This window comes from Coregonus clupeaformis, chromosome 13 (assembly GCF_020615455.1).
Source record: "Coregonus clupeaformis isolate EN_2021a chromosome 13, ASM2061545v1, whole genome shotgun sequence".
NCBI classification, from domain to species: domain Eukaryota; kingdom Metazoa; phylum Chordata; class Actinopteri; order Salmoniformes; family Salmonidae; genus Coregonus; species Coregonus clupeaformis.
This window is the reverse complement of record NC_059204.1, coordinates 20,905,272-20,919,215: the sequence shown is the minus strand read 5'-3', so window position 1 is coordinate 20,919,215 and position 13,944 is coordinate 20,905,272. Positions and strand designations below refer to the sequence as shown.

Below are 13,944 nucleotides of genomic sequence, written 5' to 3'. Positions count from 1 at the left end.
GCTACAATGATAGCATCCAAAACATGTGAAGAATTCTCAAAAGGAAACAGTTTAAAATACAGGGACATTGGTGTACAAAAAAAGGGGGGGGGTAAATCTGCTAGACTTTTTTGGGGCTAATCACTGCTTGCGCTCTCTCACTGCCTCGTCTAGTACTACCAGTCTGAACAAACAGCCCTGACCTGCCTCTTAACATCCTTGCTCTGAGATTTCAGCGAAAGACCCATGCCTGTGTGCCAGGAACAGCCAGATGCTGGCTGGACTCTGACCCCTGACACAGCCAGCTGATAAACCCCCTGCAGACTGCCTGCAGCACACCACCTAGGATGCATCTGAATAGTGTAAAGAGGCCTGCTCTCCTTGTTTCATCTCCTTCATTATTCTGCACTTACCTGAAAGAAACTGGACAGGTGATAGCAATTTCTTATTATATGAGGCACTGATTGTATTGCTTTCACCTTTGCGGTGTCAAAACATTGGGAGGAGGGGAGGATCCTCGGATCCTTGCCAATGCATTTTGAAGTGGCGGCAAGAGGACGCAAGCAATCGAGGGAAGACTTTTTAGATTCATCCCAGCTCTACTGTTGCATTGTAGCTGCCAGGCAGAACAAGAGAAAAGTTTAATTCCAGTTCACTGTTCCCTCAGTTTACCTCTGGAAGCGCTCCTGCTGCTCTCTCTGCTTGCGTATCTCGGGGAACTGTCTCTCGTAGTACTCTCTGGTGCGGCTATCCTTGGCCTTGCGACGCGGGTTGTTCTCCATCCGCTCCACCTTCTTCTCCCATGCCTCCATTAGCTGGTCGTAGCGCTGGCAGATGTTCTGTTCCTGAACCACACAATAATACACATTTATAAAAAGGGGATTTGAATGTTGAGGTACAACATGATGACGATTACCTAAAGCAAACCTTAGCCATGGTTCTCCTGACCTACATCTGAAAGCAAATGGCTAAGTAGAATGTATCCAAAATCACAAATCTTCTGTTGATGACACCCTGTCCTATTGGTCATATTTCACCATGCCTCTCAAAAATAATGCTGGCCACAACTTTAAAATCCAGAGAGTTCCATTGGCCATCTTGGACTTGAAATGTGAGATGTTTGAGGTGGAACATTAAGGCTTCTACAAATGATGGGCATTAACCAAGAGTTTACTGTTACAAAAGAGAGAGAGAAAAAAAAAGACTAGAAGAGATGGAGAGAGTCCCATACAGGGAAGACAATACAGCCTTGTTTCCACTCTCGACCAGCAAGGGCCAAACAATCCACCTTCCTCTTGGCAGGTTGCCAAGCTGCGTACTCTGCTGCCATTGTTCTGACCCTGCCTGGAAGGAGCCTGCTAAAAGTCGCACTCAGTTAACCATAACTAGCTACCTACATCATTTAAAAAAAGGAAAATGTTTCCACATGGGGTGATTATTAGACTAAACTACATTTAATCATGGGCTGACTGACTGACATAACAAAAAGGAGTAATTTGGCTAGCCAGTGCTGTTTCAGTCTGAGGTCTGTCCCTTTGATGACATTGGTTACTAAATCCATTGACCAAGGGAAAGCCACTGATCAGACTTGCAGTACCATACTAGCAGGGATGCAAGGAGATACCCTGTTCAAACAGTATTAGTGTTACAAACATATCAACCATGCAATTCTGAAACCAATAGGAGGGCATGTAAGTTAAAGCTAGTGTGCGTGATTGCCACCTATTGCTTAAAAATTCAAATTGGCATCAGAGACCTGCAGCAGACAATAAAACGCCACCAAATTAAGAAATGCGATGCAGTTTAACGTCCTGTACATGCATACAATTAGAGGGTTAGAGAGCTTGCCAATGGGGTAAACAATCAAAGTATTATTGCCCATGATCTGTTTGGGTCATCTCTATGAGAGCACAGCTTGTGTGTGGTGGAGATTTACGACCATGTCAGTCAGGCTGTCCGTGTGTATCAGTCTGTTCTGTTCAACGCATCCAGCACATTCCTTGAAGTTTCCTTCCCTTGAATCCCTCCCTCAACAGCAGGGAGAGAGACTTACCCTTTGTTTACGAGCATGGTTCCTTCTCTTGAAAAACAGAATCAGCTTCTTCCTCATCACTTGATTACTGGGAGAGAGAGAAAAACAGTTTGTTCAGTGAGGTGTGCACTGATCTAGGGCCCATAGGGACACTACTGTTACTGTAAACACTACAACAACAAAATGATCCTATAGGAAATACCAAGGATACACTAAAACGGGCACACAAGATTATATGCTCACAAAACATGCTTATTTTTAACTGTACTAAAATAATCAGCATAATAATCTGCCTTTCACCTCTCCATTGATATAAAGAATTCGATAATGAGAGTATCCTGTATCAACAACACAACCGCAGTCTATAATTGGTCAACAAGATCTGGACAACATCACTACTTCCTTCCTACAACACAGCAGCAGACTGCAGAGTCACAACTTGAGAGGGGCACCAAAGCAATAGAGTGGGGAAAACATCTGTGGTGTAGTAACTAGCATTCTCTCCAAAAGCAACATGCAGTGTATGAGGTATTTCACATACTGAGATTGCAGACACAGTAAACAATCCTAATCGATCCACAAGAAACAGGTTAATTTTATATTTCATTTACTTGCCGTCTGAGAAAAATAACAGCAGTGTGATCGGTGCGTAACAAGTACATTACACACACAGGCCAGGGGAGGCGCTCTCATTACCTTGACCCTGAGAGTCAGTACAGTGGATTCTCCCAAAAGTAAAGTCCTTGATAAAAGGCCCCAACCTGAGGCCAGTTTCTCATGGTACAGGGTGATATGAGTGTTAGACCCAGACAGCCTGGCCTTCAACCCTACCAACTACACCCCTACATTAACCTAGCTATATGTTTTCACTTTACACCGACAGATCCTCTTTTTCAATCTTTCTCACTAGTGTCAATGGAGCAAACAGAGAATTGATGACCCGGCTGACAGTGCAGACAACACTAAACCACTAGTTCAGGTTATCAAAATAGAGGTCAAAAGGTTCACACACACACACACACACACACACACACACACTTCTATATATAAACTCTACACGCCAGAAACAAAAGTGCATACTCACGTCTTTATGTTGTCATGGTAAACTTTAGTATCCGATGGCTGATTATATAGGGGCTAAGAAAAGAGGGGGGGGTGGGGGAGAAATCAGTCTATAAGTAATGACTATCATTAGCTACAAGCATTGTAATAGCTCAACTCATTGCTACCATATGCAGTTTTCGAAGAACCTTATCTAGAAAACAATAATCATTCTACCATTGAAAAACCCCTCAACCACCTACCAGTTCAACCTTAGGACCAAGACCTTCGAATATCTTATGGGCCTCTTCAGCTTTTTTCTGCAAAAAAATGTAATAAAATACACAATATGATGATAGTTAGTAGACATCAAAATAATAGAAACCTTTCACTCAAAGTAGTAGTCCTTGGTGACTGAACACAAAACGTGGCCTGCAGGCTCTGTGGTTCGATGTGTTTGATTACAGCTGCAAAAATTCTTGCCAGTGTAGGACAATAACTATTTCAAATCAAATGTTATTTGTCACATGCGCCGAATACAACAGGTGTAGACCTTACATTTACATCATTTAGCAGACGTTCTTATCCAGAGCAACTTACAAATTACAGTGAAATGCTTACTTACAAGCCCTTAACCAACAATGCAGTTTTAAGAAAGAATACCTAAAAAAATTAGAAATAAAAGTAACAAATAATTAAAGAGCAGCAGCAGAATTTGGACCCATTCATTTGCAAAATATCTTCACTTTTTCCCCCCTCAACTACACACAATGACATAAAAGAAACACTCCAATATTTTAGTCTTCCCAAGCCTCTGAACTCTGAAAATACCACATATTTTTTCCCCAGGCAGCTCCGCGTGGTGAATCTCCCTGCCCAAAAGAGGAACGCCAAGGGAGATTGTCGGGTGAGGTTACACAACAAGTTTCAATAAGAAGCTCGAACAGCTGAGGGAGCGACCGGATAAATGCCCTGAAGCATGTTATCTCCATGTACTGTATTTCAAAACTATTTTAGAGAATAGTAATGTGTCCATCTCTGAATTATTTTTGCATGTGAATTTTTGTGGTTTCTAAGCTTTTGTCCAAATAATGCATAAAAAATTGAGAAAAAGTTGTTTGAAAAGCAGACAATACAAAGACAGAGAGAAAATAGAGTTCCGGTAGAGCATAATGAATAGACCTTGGCACTAGTGGCCGATCTCGTATCACACAAGACGGTCAACTCTGTAAAAAACAACAACTTAAAAACACGTAAATAAAAAAAATAAAAAATATATTTTCATAGAAACTCTGCCCAGAGACTGCTGTGGCAGATAACCAAGGCCACAGGGGGAATGTTCTATGTTGCCTGTAGCGCTGCTCTCACCGGCTGGGCTGAGGAGAGGCTTTCCTGCTAAAAGGGTTAATGGCTGGCTGAAAAGGATGCAGAGCAGACACAACCTACAGTAACCTCCACACACACAGTCACTCCCTCCCTTTTCCTTCTGCTAAAAAACACAGATGCACACAGTCTGTGGCCATACTCCTTTGCTCAGTCGGTGTACTGCGCAGGGGCAGTTGGCCCTCCCTCGCATGCTGCCTGCCACACCTGGGAACACTTCAGAGATAACCGTTTTTCTACAGTCCAAAGACTACAGTAGCCACTAGGATGTAGACAAACAAGGCAACCATGGCTGCAGTTGTTTAACATAGCAGTCAACCTATTTCCTGTAGTCTCTAAATGATTAAACATTTATATTATGTAATCAAGTTTATTTTCGATGTTCTACTTCAAATGGAACACACTTTGTTAATAGCATGTGTTAAATCATATGAAATAATGTCATTCAAATAATTTGACTCACCCACATCAGTATTCCTGGATGCAAATGTATCAACTTTGAAACAGGGTTTTACTCATTTGGGCTAATGGCTATGGCTAATAGCTTCTACCTGAGCACATGGCATGTGGTAATTGCATGCAGTTCACACCTTCTGTGTAGATGGCGATAATTAGCATAACACTGTGCTCAGCTCCTCTTTCCCTCTTTCCCATTTGTTCATTGAGCAGCATTGCTGCGTGAGCCAGGCGGGGGAGAGCACCTATAGCGATGCGCAATTCGCGGCCATTTCGCTGACGCAGGCAGTGACTCCACTTCTGGCGGCGTAATTTTTTGGGACAGCTGGGACACTTTTTTCGGCTATGAACGCACCCTGTCTCTCTCCATTGCCCTCTCTCTATGTCTCACTCGCTGACAGAAATACACATGAGCACAACACACACACACAGAGAACAGTGCACACATTTAATCATGCACAGACTGAGATCACACACACACACATACACCTCCACAGGGACTGTCTTGAAAAAATATAAATGATGCATGAAGAACAAGACTTCACGGAATCCTGGATGACATTCAAGCCTTTCAAGCCCTTGAAACATACACAAGCGTTCTAAGATTTAAGTATTGTTATGCATTGCCCCTCCAGATTTATAACTTTTAGCATGTATGGAGTAGATAACAGTACAGCATAGTAAAACCACCAGACACATGGAGAGCTGTCTGTGTAGTCACAGGTATAGTAAAAGTGGAGTGCAGTAGGTGTACAGTAGAGGGGGATTCCCTGGTAAACCCACCCTGTTCTCGTCATAAATGATCTGGACAATGCTGCGGTGCTTGTTGTGTTCCTGTGGTATAGGGGGAGGGGTCACTGGCTTTTCTGGCTCCACTGGCTTTGCCGCTTCCTCCTCCAGTTGTTGCTAAGAGACAACAGCAACACATAACATCTGTCAATAAATGAGTGTGTGCTTAGACACACACAGGAAAATACGATATGGTAAACTTCCTCTCCTCCATAAATCATTCAGTTAAAGAATTAGGCATGGGTTTCATGCTGCATATTAATTTTCATGTTTTCTAATTCCACCTCCATACAGCTAATGGTGGTGGCTGGACAGGAGGACAAGGTTCCATTTTAACTCAACCGTGCTAATCTGATTGCAGCCTCTGATATGTCAGGCTCATGCTGGATTATTCCCCACCCACTTGTTTCAGGGCATTTATTTTAAGAACTCTGTAATGTAACTGATAATGGCTGATCTATGCACCATCTAAGACTGTTGACTGATAGTTGAACTGGTGTGTCTGTGTGTTTACATGCTTAAGGTTAAGTAAACAACCAGTTTACAGAGGGCCACCTGAGATTAGGGGCTCCTGGAATACCTTGAATAAATAAATCCCCGAAAATCCTGGGAAACGCTTCAGGAAAACGACACAAAAAAGGACTTCCTCCCAAAGCCAGAGCAAGTAATTCGAAGAAGACATAGGTGTGCAACAAGCTAGCTGACCTGTACTCCCGTGGTAAGCATTTTAAAGCCCCAGAGATGTGTCTTCAAACGTGGCGGTGAAGGCAGAGGGGCAACCTGTAGCTCTGCCTGGAGATGAGTGGCCCTCCCTGGGACTACTAGCTAACCTGTGGGGCTTAACTTAAAGCCCTTTCACCCTGCTTGGCTCACTTCCAACAGAGACTGGCTCAGTTCCACCTCCTTGTCATTGAGATAAGAGGCTTTTAACTCTTGTGAAATATTTGTATTAGTGGGTATGTATGAGTGACAAAAAGAGATTTGTTTAGTTCAATCAACATTCAGTCAGCTGTAATTTTGCTGCATTTGGTTTATGGACACTGTTTAAATCTACTCCAATATTTATGTTATTGGCTAGAGATCTAAGATAGAAAATATTTCCTATCACAGAATCACAGAATATTAATCATTCCAACAGGTCTGGGGCAGGCTAGTAAAGTGTGTCACGTCACAATGGCCTAACCAACCTGCTTCTTCTTCAGCTTGAAGATCTGCTGCTCCACTTTAGCGATCTCTCTGTCCACACGGTCCATGCTCTGGATCAGCTCCTCCTTGGACAATCTGGAGGGCGAGCTGTCCTGCTCCTCTCCCCCATGGTGCAGTCCTCCTGGGGCCTGGGACTCGGCTTTCATGCCACTGAACTGGGTCTCCTGGAACACAGACATAGAGAAAGTGTGAATTCACTGCAGTCAACGAGGGTTCAATACATTGTGCATGTCGGACTGCACAGAATCTACAAATGAACTTGTATCCCAAATAAATACTCATTATGTGATCAAAATGAGCCATGCTGCACCTCACCTTGCTGAAATCGATACCCTCAAACATACTGAAAGTCATTGAGGGTTTAATACATTGCTTTAGCAATTGTTTTCTATGTCTGTATTAGAACTAGGTAGATAGGCAACGTGCACCTTCTTGACCTCCCCTACGGTGGCTCTGAGGCTGTCCTGGACCTGGTGGGACTGCAGGGGTAAAATGATGCCCCCGGGCAGGGCACCGCGGGCGAAGTGGGCCTCCGAGACAGTCTCCATGCGGGGCCGCTTGGCCTCCAGAGCCTCGTGGCCGTCGGCCTGCTGCTGGGAGGTGACGCTGTGGAACTGCTGCTCGTAGCCATGACGTCTCTCTGGAGGCCTGGAGGGGGAAGGTAAACATCACATCACACACACTCCTCCTGAAACAGGAATACCATCTATAGTGACTGCCTTCTACAATAACATCTTTCACAGGGGTACTCAAGTATTATTTGAGAAGGTCCGGTCACACAAATTTCCGAGTTTCAAAAAATCTTGGTCGACCGAGAGTTGTCTGTTCTTTCGACCAATTGATTGGTTGAAATGTTAAAATGTGTATTTTTCCATTTATAGACACATCGTATGTGATTTCATCATATCAACTATTTGCACTGAGATTGTCTGATGCTTTAAGCCCACCGTTTGATGAAATAATTAAGACTAGAGGGAGTCCGACTGCAATTGATTTGATTGTGCTCAGACTTGCTGCGCCTGTTGTCTCGCTCTCCTCCATGCTGCAGCGACCACTAAAGAACTTCAACAGTTTGTAACGCGGTGTCCATGTTGCTGAAGCTGCAACATAATCACAGCCATTTCTGACTGAAAGGTTCTGTTTCCAAAAATCCCTAATTAATTTAGTAAGAACATACCCTATTCCCTCAACCCTTGCTCTCTTTACGTGACACATGTATGCGTCGCATGCACGTGACCAATAGGGCCTGACCTATAGCATATCACAATCACATCAATAAATTGGATATAACAAAGTCCAACACGTGACAGCAAAATGGACGCAGAGGACGTGACAAATAAACTTGAAATGGGGGAATGTTTACTGGTTGCTCAGGAAGTAAATGGGAAGTCGGATGTGTGCAATAAATACTGGAGATCAAGATAAAGAAAGTAAGGAGCAAGCACTGCGTCCATATTATGTGTGCCAAACAGGTGCTGTTAGATTACAATATAATTTATGATAGTTTGGAACAATGTAAACAACACTAAATAAATTATAAGCGTACCAGAGTCTGTTTTTTTGTTTACGGCAAAGACTAAAAACAGTCACATTCATTAGTGAAATGGAACTGTTTATTTATTGTTTACGCTAATTATTAAGGGTCGCTTTATTTTATTTTAAAACAAAAATGCTTGATTGCTTTTCAAATCATGAATGACTCATATGCTGTGTGATGACATGAACGAATGAATGATTGATTGATACAGTAGCTTATAAGTATTGAAATATAAGCCAAAGAAAGTTATGGTATTAAGCCTAAACAGGATGTGCTCTTTGGCCTACAGCTCGATGGTGGTTATACAAGGCTGCTATACTAAGCCTACTAATGATAACGACATTACTTATTATAATAACAATAAGATTAAGAAAAAGGAGTGTTATTATTATTATAATAAATATTATCTTTCAGACAATTTGGAAGAGTGTAAACACTAAATAAATTATAAGTAATACCAGAGGATGATCTAACGAAAAAAAAGTGTAAAGCCTTTATTACAGCATAGCAAAGATTAAAAACAGACACAGGCGCCTCACAGGTCCTCAACTGGCAGCTTCATTAAATAGTACCCGCAAAACACCAGTCTCAACGTCAACAGCGAAGAGGCAACTCTGGGATGCTGACCTTCTAGGCAGAGTTGCAAAGAAAAACCCATATCTCAGACTACCCATCGTAATCTTTTTTTATTGGCCAGTCTAAGATATGGCTTTTTCTTTGCAACTCTGCCTAGAAGGTCAGCATCCCGGTGTTTTGCGGGTACTATTTAATGAAGCTGCCAGTTGAGGAACTGTGAGGCGTCTGTTTCTCAAACTATAATATAATATAATGCCATTTAGCAGACGCTTTTATCCAAAGCGACTTACAGTCATGTGCGCATACATTTTTACGTATGGGTGGTCCCGGGGATCGAACCCACTACCCTGGCGTTACAAGCACCATGCTCTACCAATTGAGCTACAGAAGACCACACTAATGTATTTGTCCTCTTGCGCAGTTGTGCACCGGGGCCTCTCACTCCTATTTCTATTCTGGTTAGAGACAGTTTGCGCTGTTCTGTGAAGGGAGTAGTACACAGCGTTGTACGAGATCTTCAGTTTCTTGGCAATATCTCGCATGGAATAGCCTTCATTTCTCAGAACAAGAATAGACTGAAGAGTTTCAGAAGAAAGTTATTAATTTCTGGCCATTTTGAGCCTGTAATCGAACAAACAATTGCTGATACGCCAGATACTCAACTAGTCTCAAGAAGGCCAGTTTTATTGCTTCTTTAAAATCAGCACAACAGTTTTCAGCTGTGCTAACATAATTGCAAAAGGGTTTTCTAATGATCAATTAGCCTTTGATGATAAACTTGGATCAGCAAACACAACGTGCCATTGGAATACAGGATTGATGGTTGCTGATAATGGGCCTCTGTACGCCTATGTAGATATTCCATTAAAAATCAGCAGTTTCCAGCTACAATAGCGATTTAATATCGACTAGGTATTTTACCAAATAGGGCTATCTTCTGTATACCACCCTTACCTTGTCACAACACAACTGATTGGCTCAAACACATTAAAGAAGTAAAGAAATTCCACAAATTAACTTTTAACAAGGCCCACCTGTTAATTGAAATGCATTCCAGGTGACTACATCATGAAGCTGGTTGAGAGAATGCCAAGAGGGTGCAAAGCTGTTATCAAGGCAAAGGGTGGCTACTTTGAAGAATCTCAAATATAAAATATGTTTTGATTTGTTTAACACTTTTTTTTTCATAGTTTTTTTTTCATAGTTTTGACGTCTTCAATATTAATTCTACAATGTAGAAAATAGTAAAAATAAATTAAACCCTTGAATGAGTAGGTGTGTCCAAAGTTTTGACTGGTACTGTAAGTATTCAGACCCTTTACTCAGTACTTTGTTGAAGCACCATAGGCAGCGATTACAGCCTCGAGTCTTCTTGGGTATGACGCTACAAGCTTGGCACACCTTTATTTGGGGAGTTTCTCCCATTCTTCTCTGCAGATCCTCTCAAGCTCTGTCAGGTTGGATGGGGAGCGTCGCTGCAGAGCTACACTACCGTTCAAAAGTTTGGCGTCACTTAGACATTTCCTTGTTTTCCATTAAAACATACATTAAATGAGTTTGAATAGGAAATATAGCAAAATGCATAGGAAGTGTAGTCATTGACAAGGTTAGAAATAATGATTTTTAATAGAAATAATAATTGTGTCCTTCAAACTTTGCTTTCGTCAAAGAATCCTCCATTTGCAACAATTACAGCCTTGCAGACCTTTGGCATTCTAGTTGTCAATTTGTTGAGGTAATCTGAAGAGATTTCACCCCATGCTTCCTGAAGCACCTCCCACAAGTTGGATTGGCTTAATGGGCACTTCTTACGTACTATACGGTCAAGCTGCTCCCACAACAGCTCAATAGGTTTGAGATCCGGTGACTGTACTGGCCACTGCATTATAGACAGAATACCAGCTGACTGCCTCTTCCCTAAATACAGTGGGGGAAAAAAGTATTTAGTCAGCCACCAATTGTGCAAGTTCTCCCACTCAAAGATGAGAGAGGCCTGTAATTTTCATCATAGGTACACGTCAACTATGACAGACAAAATTAGAAAAAAAAATCCAGAAAATCACATTGTAGGATTTGTAATGAATTTATTTGCAGATTATGGTGGAAAATAAGTATTTGGTCAATAACAAAAGTTTCTCAATACTTTGTTATATACCCTTTGTTGGCAATGACACAGGTCAAACGTTTTCTGTAAGTCTTCACAAGGTTCACACACACTGTTGCTGGTATTTTGGCCCATTCCTCCATGCAGATCTCCTCTAGAGCAGTGATGTTTTGGGGCTGTCGCTGGGCAACACGGACTTTCAACTCCCTCCAAAGATTTTCTATGGGGTTGAGATCTGGAGACTGGCTAGGCCACTCCAGGACCTTGAAATGCTTCTTACGAAGCCACTCCTTCGTTGCCCGGGCGGTGTGTTTGGGATCATTGTCATGCTGAAAGACCCAGCCACGTTTCATCTTCAATGCCCCTTGCTGATGGAAGGAGGTTTTCACTCAAAATCTCACGATACATGGCCCCATTCATTCTTTCCTTTACACGGATCAGTCAGTCCCTGGTCCCTTTGCAGAAAAAACAGCCCCAAAGCATGATGTTTCCACCCCATGCTTCACAGTAGGTATAGTGTTCTTTGGATGCAACTCAGCATTCTTTGTCCTCCAAACACGACGAGAGTTGAGTTTTTACCAAAAGTTCTATTTTGGTTTCATCTGACCATATGACATTCTCCCAATCCTCTTCTGGATCATCCAAATGCACTCTAGCAAACTTCAGACGGGCCTGGACATGTACTGGCTTAAGCAGGGGACACGTCTGGCACTGCAGGATTTGAGTCGTGTGTTACTGATGGTAGGCTTTGTTACTTTGGTCCCAGCTCTCTGCAGGTCATTCACTGGTCCCCCCACGTGTGGTTCTGGGATTTTTGCTCACCGTTCTTGTGATCATTTTGACCACGGGTGAGATCTTGCGTGGAGCCCCAGATCGAGGGAGATTATCAGTGGTCTTGTATGTCTTCCATTTCCTAATAATTGCTCCCACAGTTGATTTCTTCAAACCAAGCTGCTTACCTATTGCAGATTCAGTCTTCCCAGCCTGGTGCAGGTCTACAATTTTGTTTCTGGTGTCCTTTGACAGCTCTTTGGTCTTGGCCATAGTGGAGTTTGGGAGTGTGACTGTTTGAGGTTGTGGACAGGTGTCTTTATACTGATAACAAGTTCAAACAGGTGCCATTAATACAGGTAACGAGTGGAGGACAGAGGAGCCTCTTAAAGAAGAAGTTACAGGTCTGTGAAAGCCAGAAATCTTGCTCGTTTGTAGGGGACCAAATACTTATTTTCCACCATAATTTGCAAATAAATTCATTAAAAATCCTACAATGTGATTTTCAGGATTTTTTTTCTCAATGTGTCTGTCATAGTTGACGTGTACCTATGATGAAAATTACAGGCCTCTCTCATCTTTTTAAGTGGGAGAACTTGTACAATTGGTGGCTGACTAAATACTTTTTTCCCCCCCACTGTAGTTCTTGCATAGTTTGGAGCTGTGCTTTGGGTCATTGTCCTGTTGTAGGAGGAAATTGGCTCCAATCAAGCGCCGTCCACAGGGTATGGCATGGTGTTGCAAAATAGAGTGATAGCCTTCCTTCTTCAAGATCCATTTTACCCTGTACAAATCTCCCACTTTACCACCACCAAAGCACCCCCAGACCATCACATTGCCTCCACCATGCTTGACAGATAATAAACACTCCTCCAGCAGCTTTTCATTTGGTCTGCGTCTCGCAAATGCTCTTCTTTGTGATCCGAACACCTCAAACTTTGATTCGTCTGTACATAACACTTTTTTCCAATCTTCCTCCGTCCAGTGTCTGTGCTCTTTTGCCCATCTTAATCTTTTCTTTTTATTGGCCAGTCTGAGATATGGCTTTTTCTTTGCAACTCTGCCTAGAAAGTCTGCATCCCGGAGTCGCCTCTTCACTGTTGACATTGAGACTGGTGTTTTGCGGGTACTATTTAATGAAGCAGCCAGTTGAGGACCTGTGAGGCGTCGGTTTCTCAAACTAGACACTAATGTATTTGTCCTCTTGCTCAGTTGTGCACCGGGGCCTCCCACTCCTCTTTCTATTCTGGTTAGAGACAAATCAGCCGTTTCCAGCTACAATAGCCATTAACAACATTAACAATCTCTACACTGTATTTCTGATCAATTTGATGTTATTTTAATGGACATAAAAATTGCTTTTGTGATATTTCTGTTTAGTATTTTTCAAAAATGTCTAAAAACCTGTTTTTGCTTTGTCATTACATTTTAGTCATTTAGCAGACGCTCTTATCCAGAGCGACTTACAGTTAGTGAGTGCATACATTTTCATACTGGCCCCCCGTGGGAATCGAACCCACAACCCTGGCGTTGTAAGCGCCATGCTCTACCAACTGAGCTACACGGGGAAAAACAAATTTGATCAATTTTAGAATAAGGCCGTAACCTAACAAAATGTGGAAAAAGTCAATGGGTCTGAATATATTACGAAGGCACTGTATATGGATGATTTATAAAGCCAGGCACATTTAACAGTTAGGCTATTGATTATAGACCTAATTAAGTTGGCGTTTCCTCTCCTCACTTCTCTTTCTTTATTTTGGTACATTTTACCCCTTTTTCTCCACAATGTTTGTGATATCCAATTGGTAGTTACAGTCTCGTCCCATCGCTGCAACTCCCGTACAGACTCAGGAGAGGCAAAGGTCGTAGTCAGCGTGCATGTGCCCGGCTCGCCACAAGGAGTCACTAGAGCGCGATGGGACAAGGACATCCCGACCGGCCAAACCCTCCCCTAACCCGGACAATGCTGGGCCAATTGGGCAACGCCTCAATGTTCTCCCAGTGACGGCTGGCTGCGACACAGCTGGGATCGAACACGGGTCTGTAGTGACGCCTCTAGCACTGCGA

General features: G+C 42.6%; 1 protein-coding gene and 1 non-coding gene across 8 annotated transcripts in view; both read right to left on the bottom strand.

Annotated features, from left to right (window-relative positions):
• Nucleotides 1–13,944, bottom strand: part of LOC121579440 (nuclear receptor corepressor 1) — a 127,420-nt gene that overhangs the window by 92,650 nt on the left and 20,826 nt on the right. For all 7 annotated transcript variants that reach the window (XM_041894028.2, XM_041894031.2, XM_041894029.2 and 4 more), the window contains exons 4-10: nucleotides 7,315–7,534; nucleotides 6,868–7,050; nucleotides 5,675–5,797; nucleotides 3,316–3,372; nucleotides 3,096–3,148; nucleotides 2,033–2,099; nucleotides 652–824 (exon numbers count right to left, since the gene is read on the bottom strand). In XM_041894028.2, the coding sequence (XP_041749962.1) occupies nucleotides 652–824; nucleotides 2,033–2,099; nucleotides 3,096–3,148; nucleotides 3,316–3,372; nucleotides 5,675–5,797; nucleotides 6,868–7,050; nucleotides 7,315–7,534 (876 nt within the window). The remainder of the gene's footprint in view (nucleotides 1–651; nucleotides 825–2,032; nucleotides 2,100–3,095; nucleotides 3,149–3,315; nucleotides 3,373–5,674; nucleotides 5,798–6,867; nucleotides 7,051–7,314; nucleotides 7,535–13,944) is intronic.
• Nucleotides 13,372–13,442, bottom strand: trnav-uac. The gene has a single exon. It is a non-coding gene; the product is annotated as a tRNA-Val (tRNA).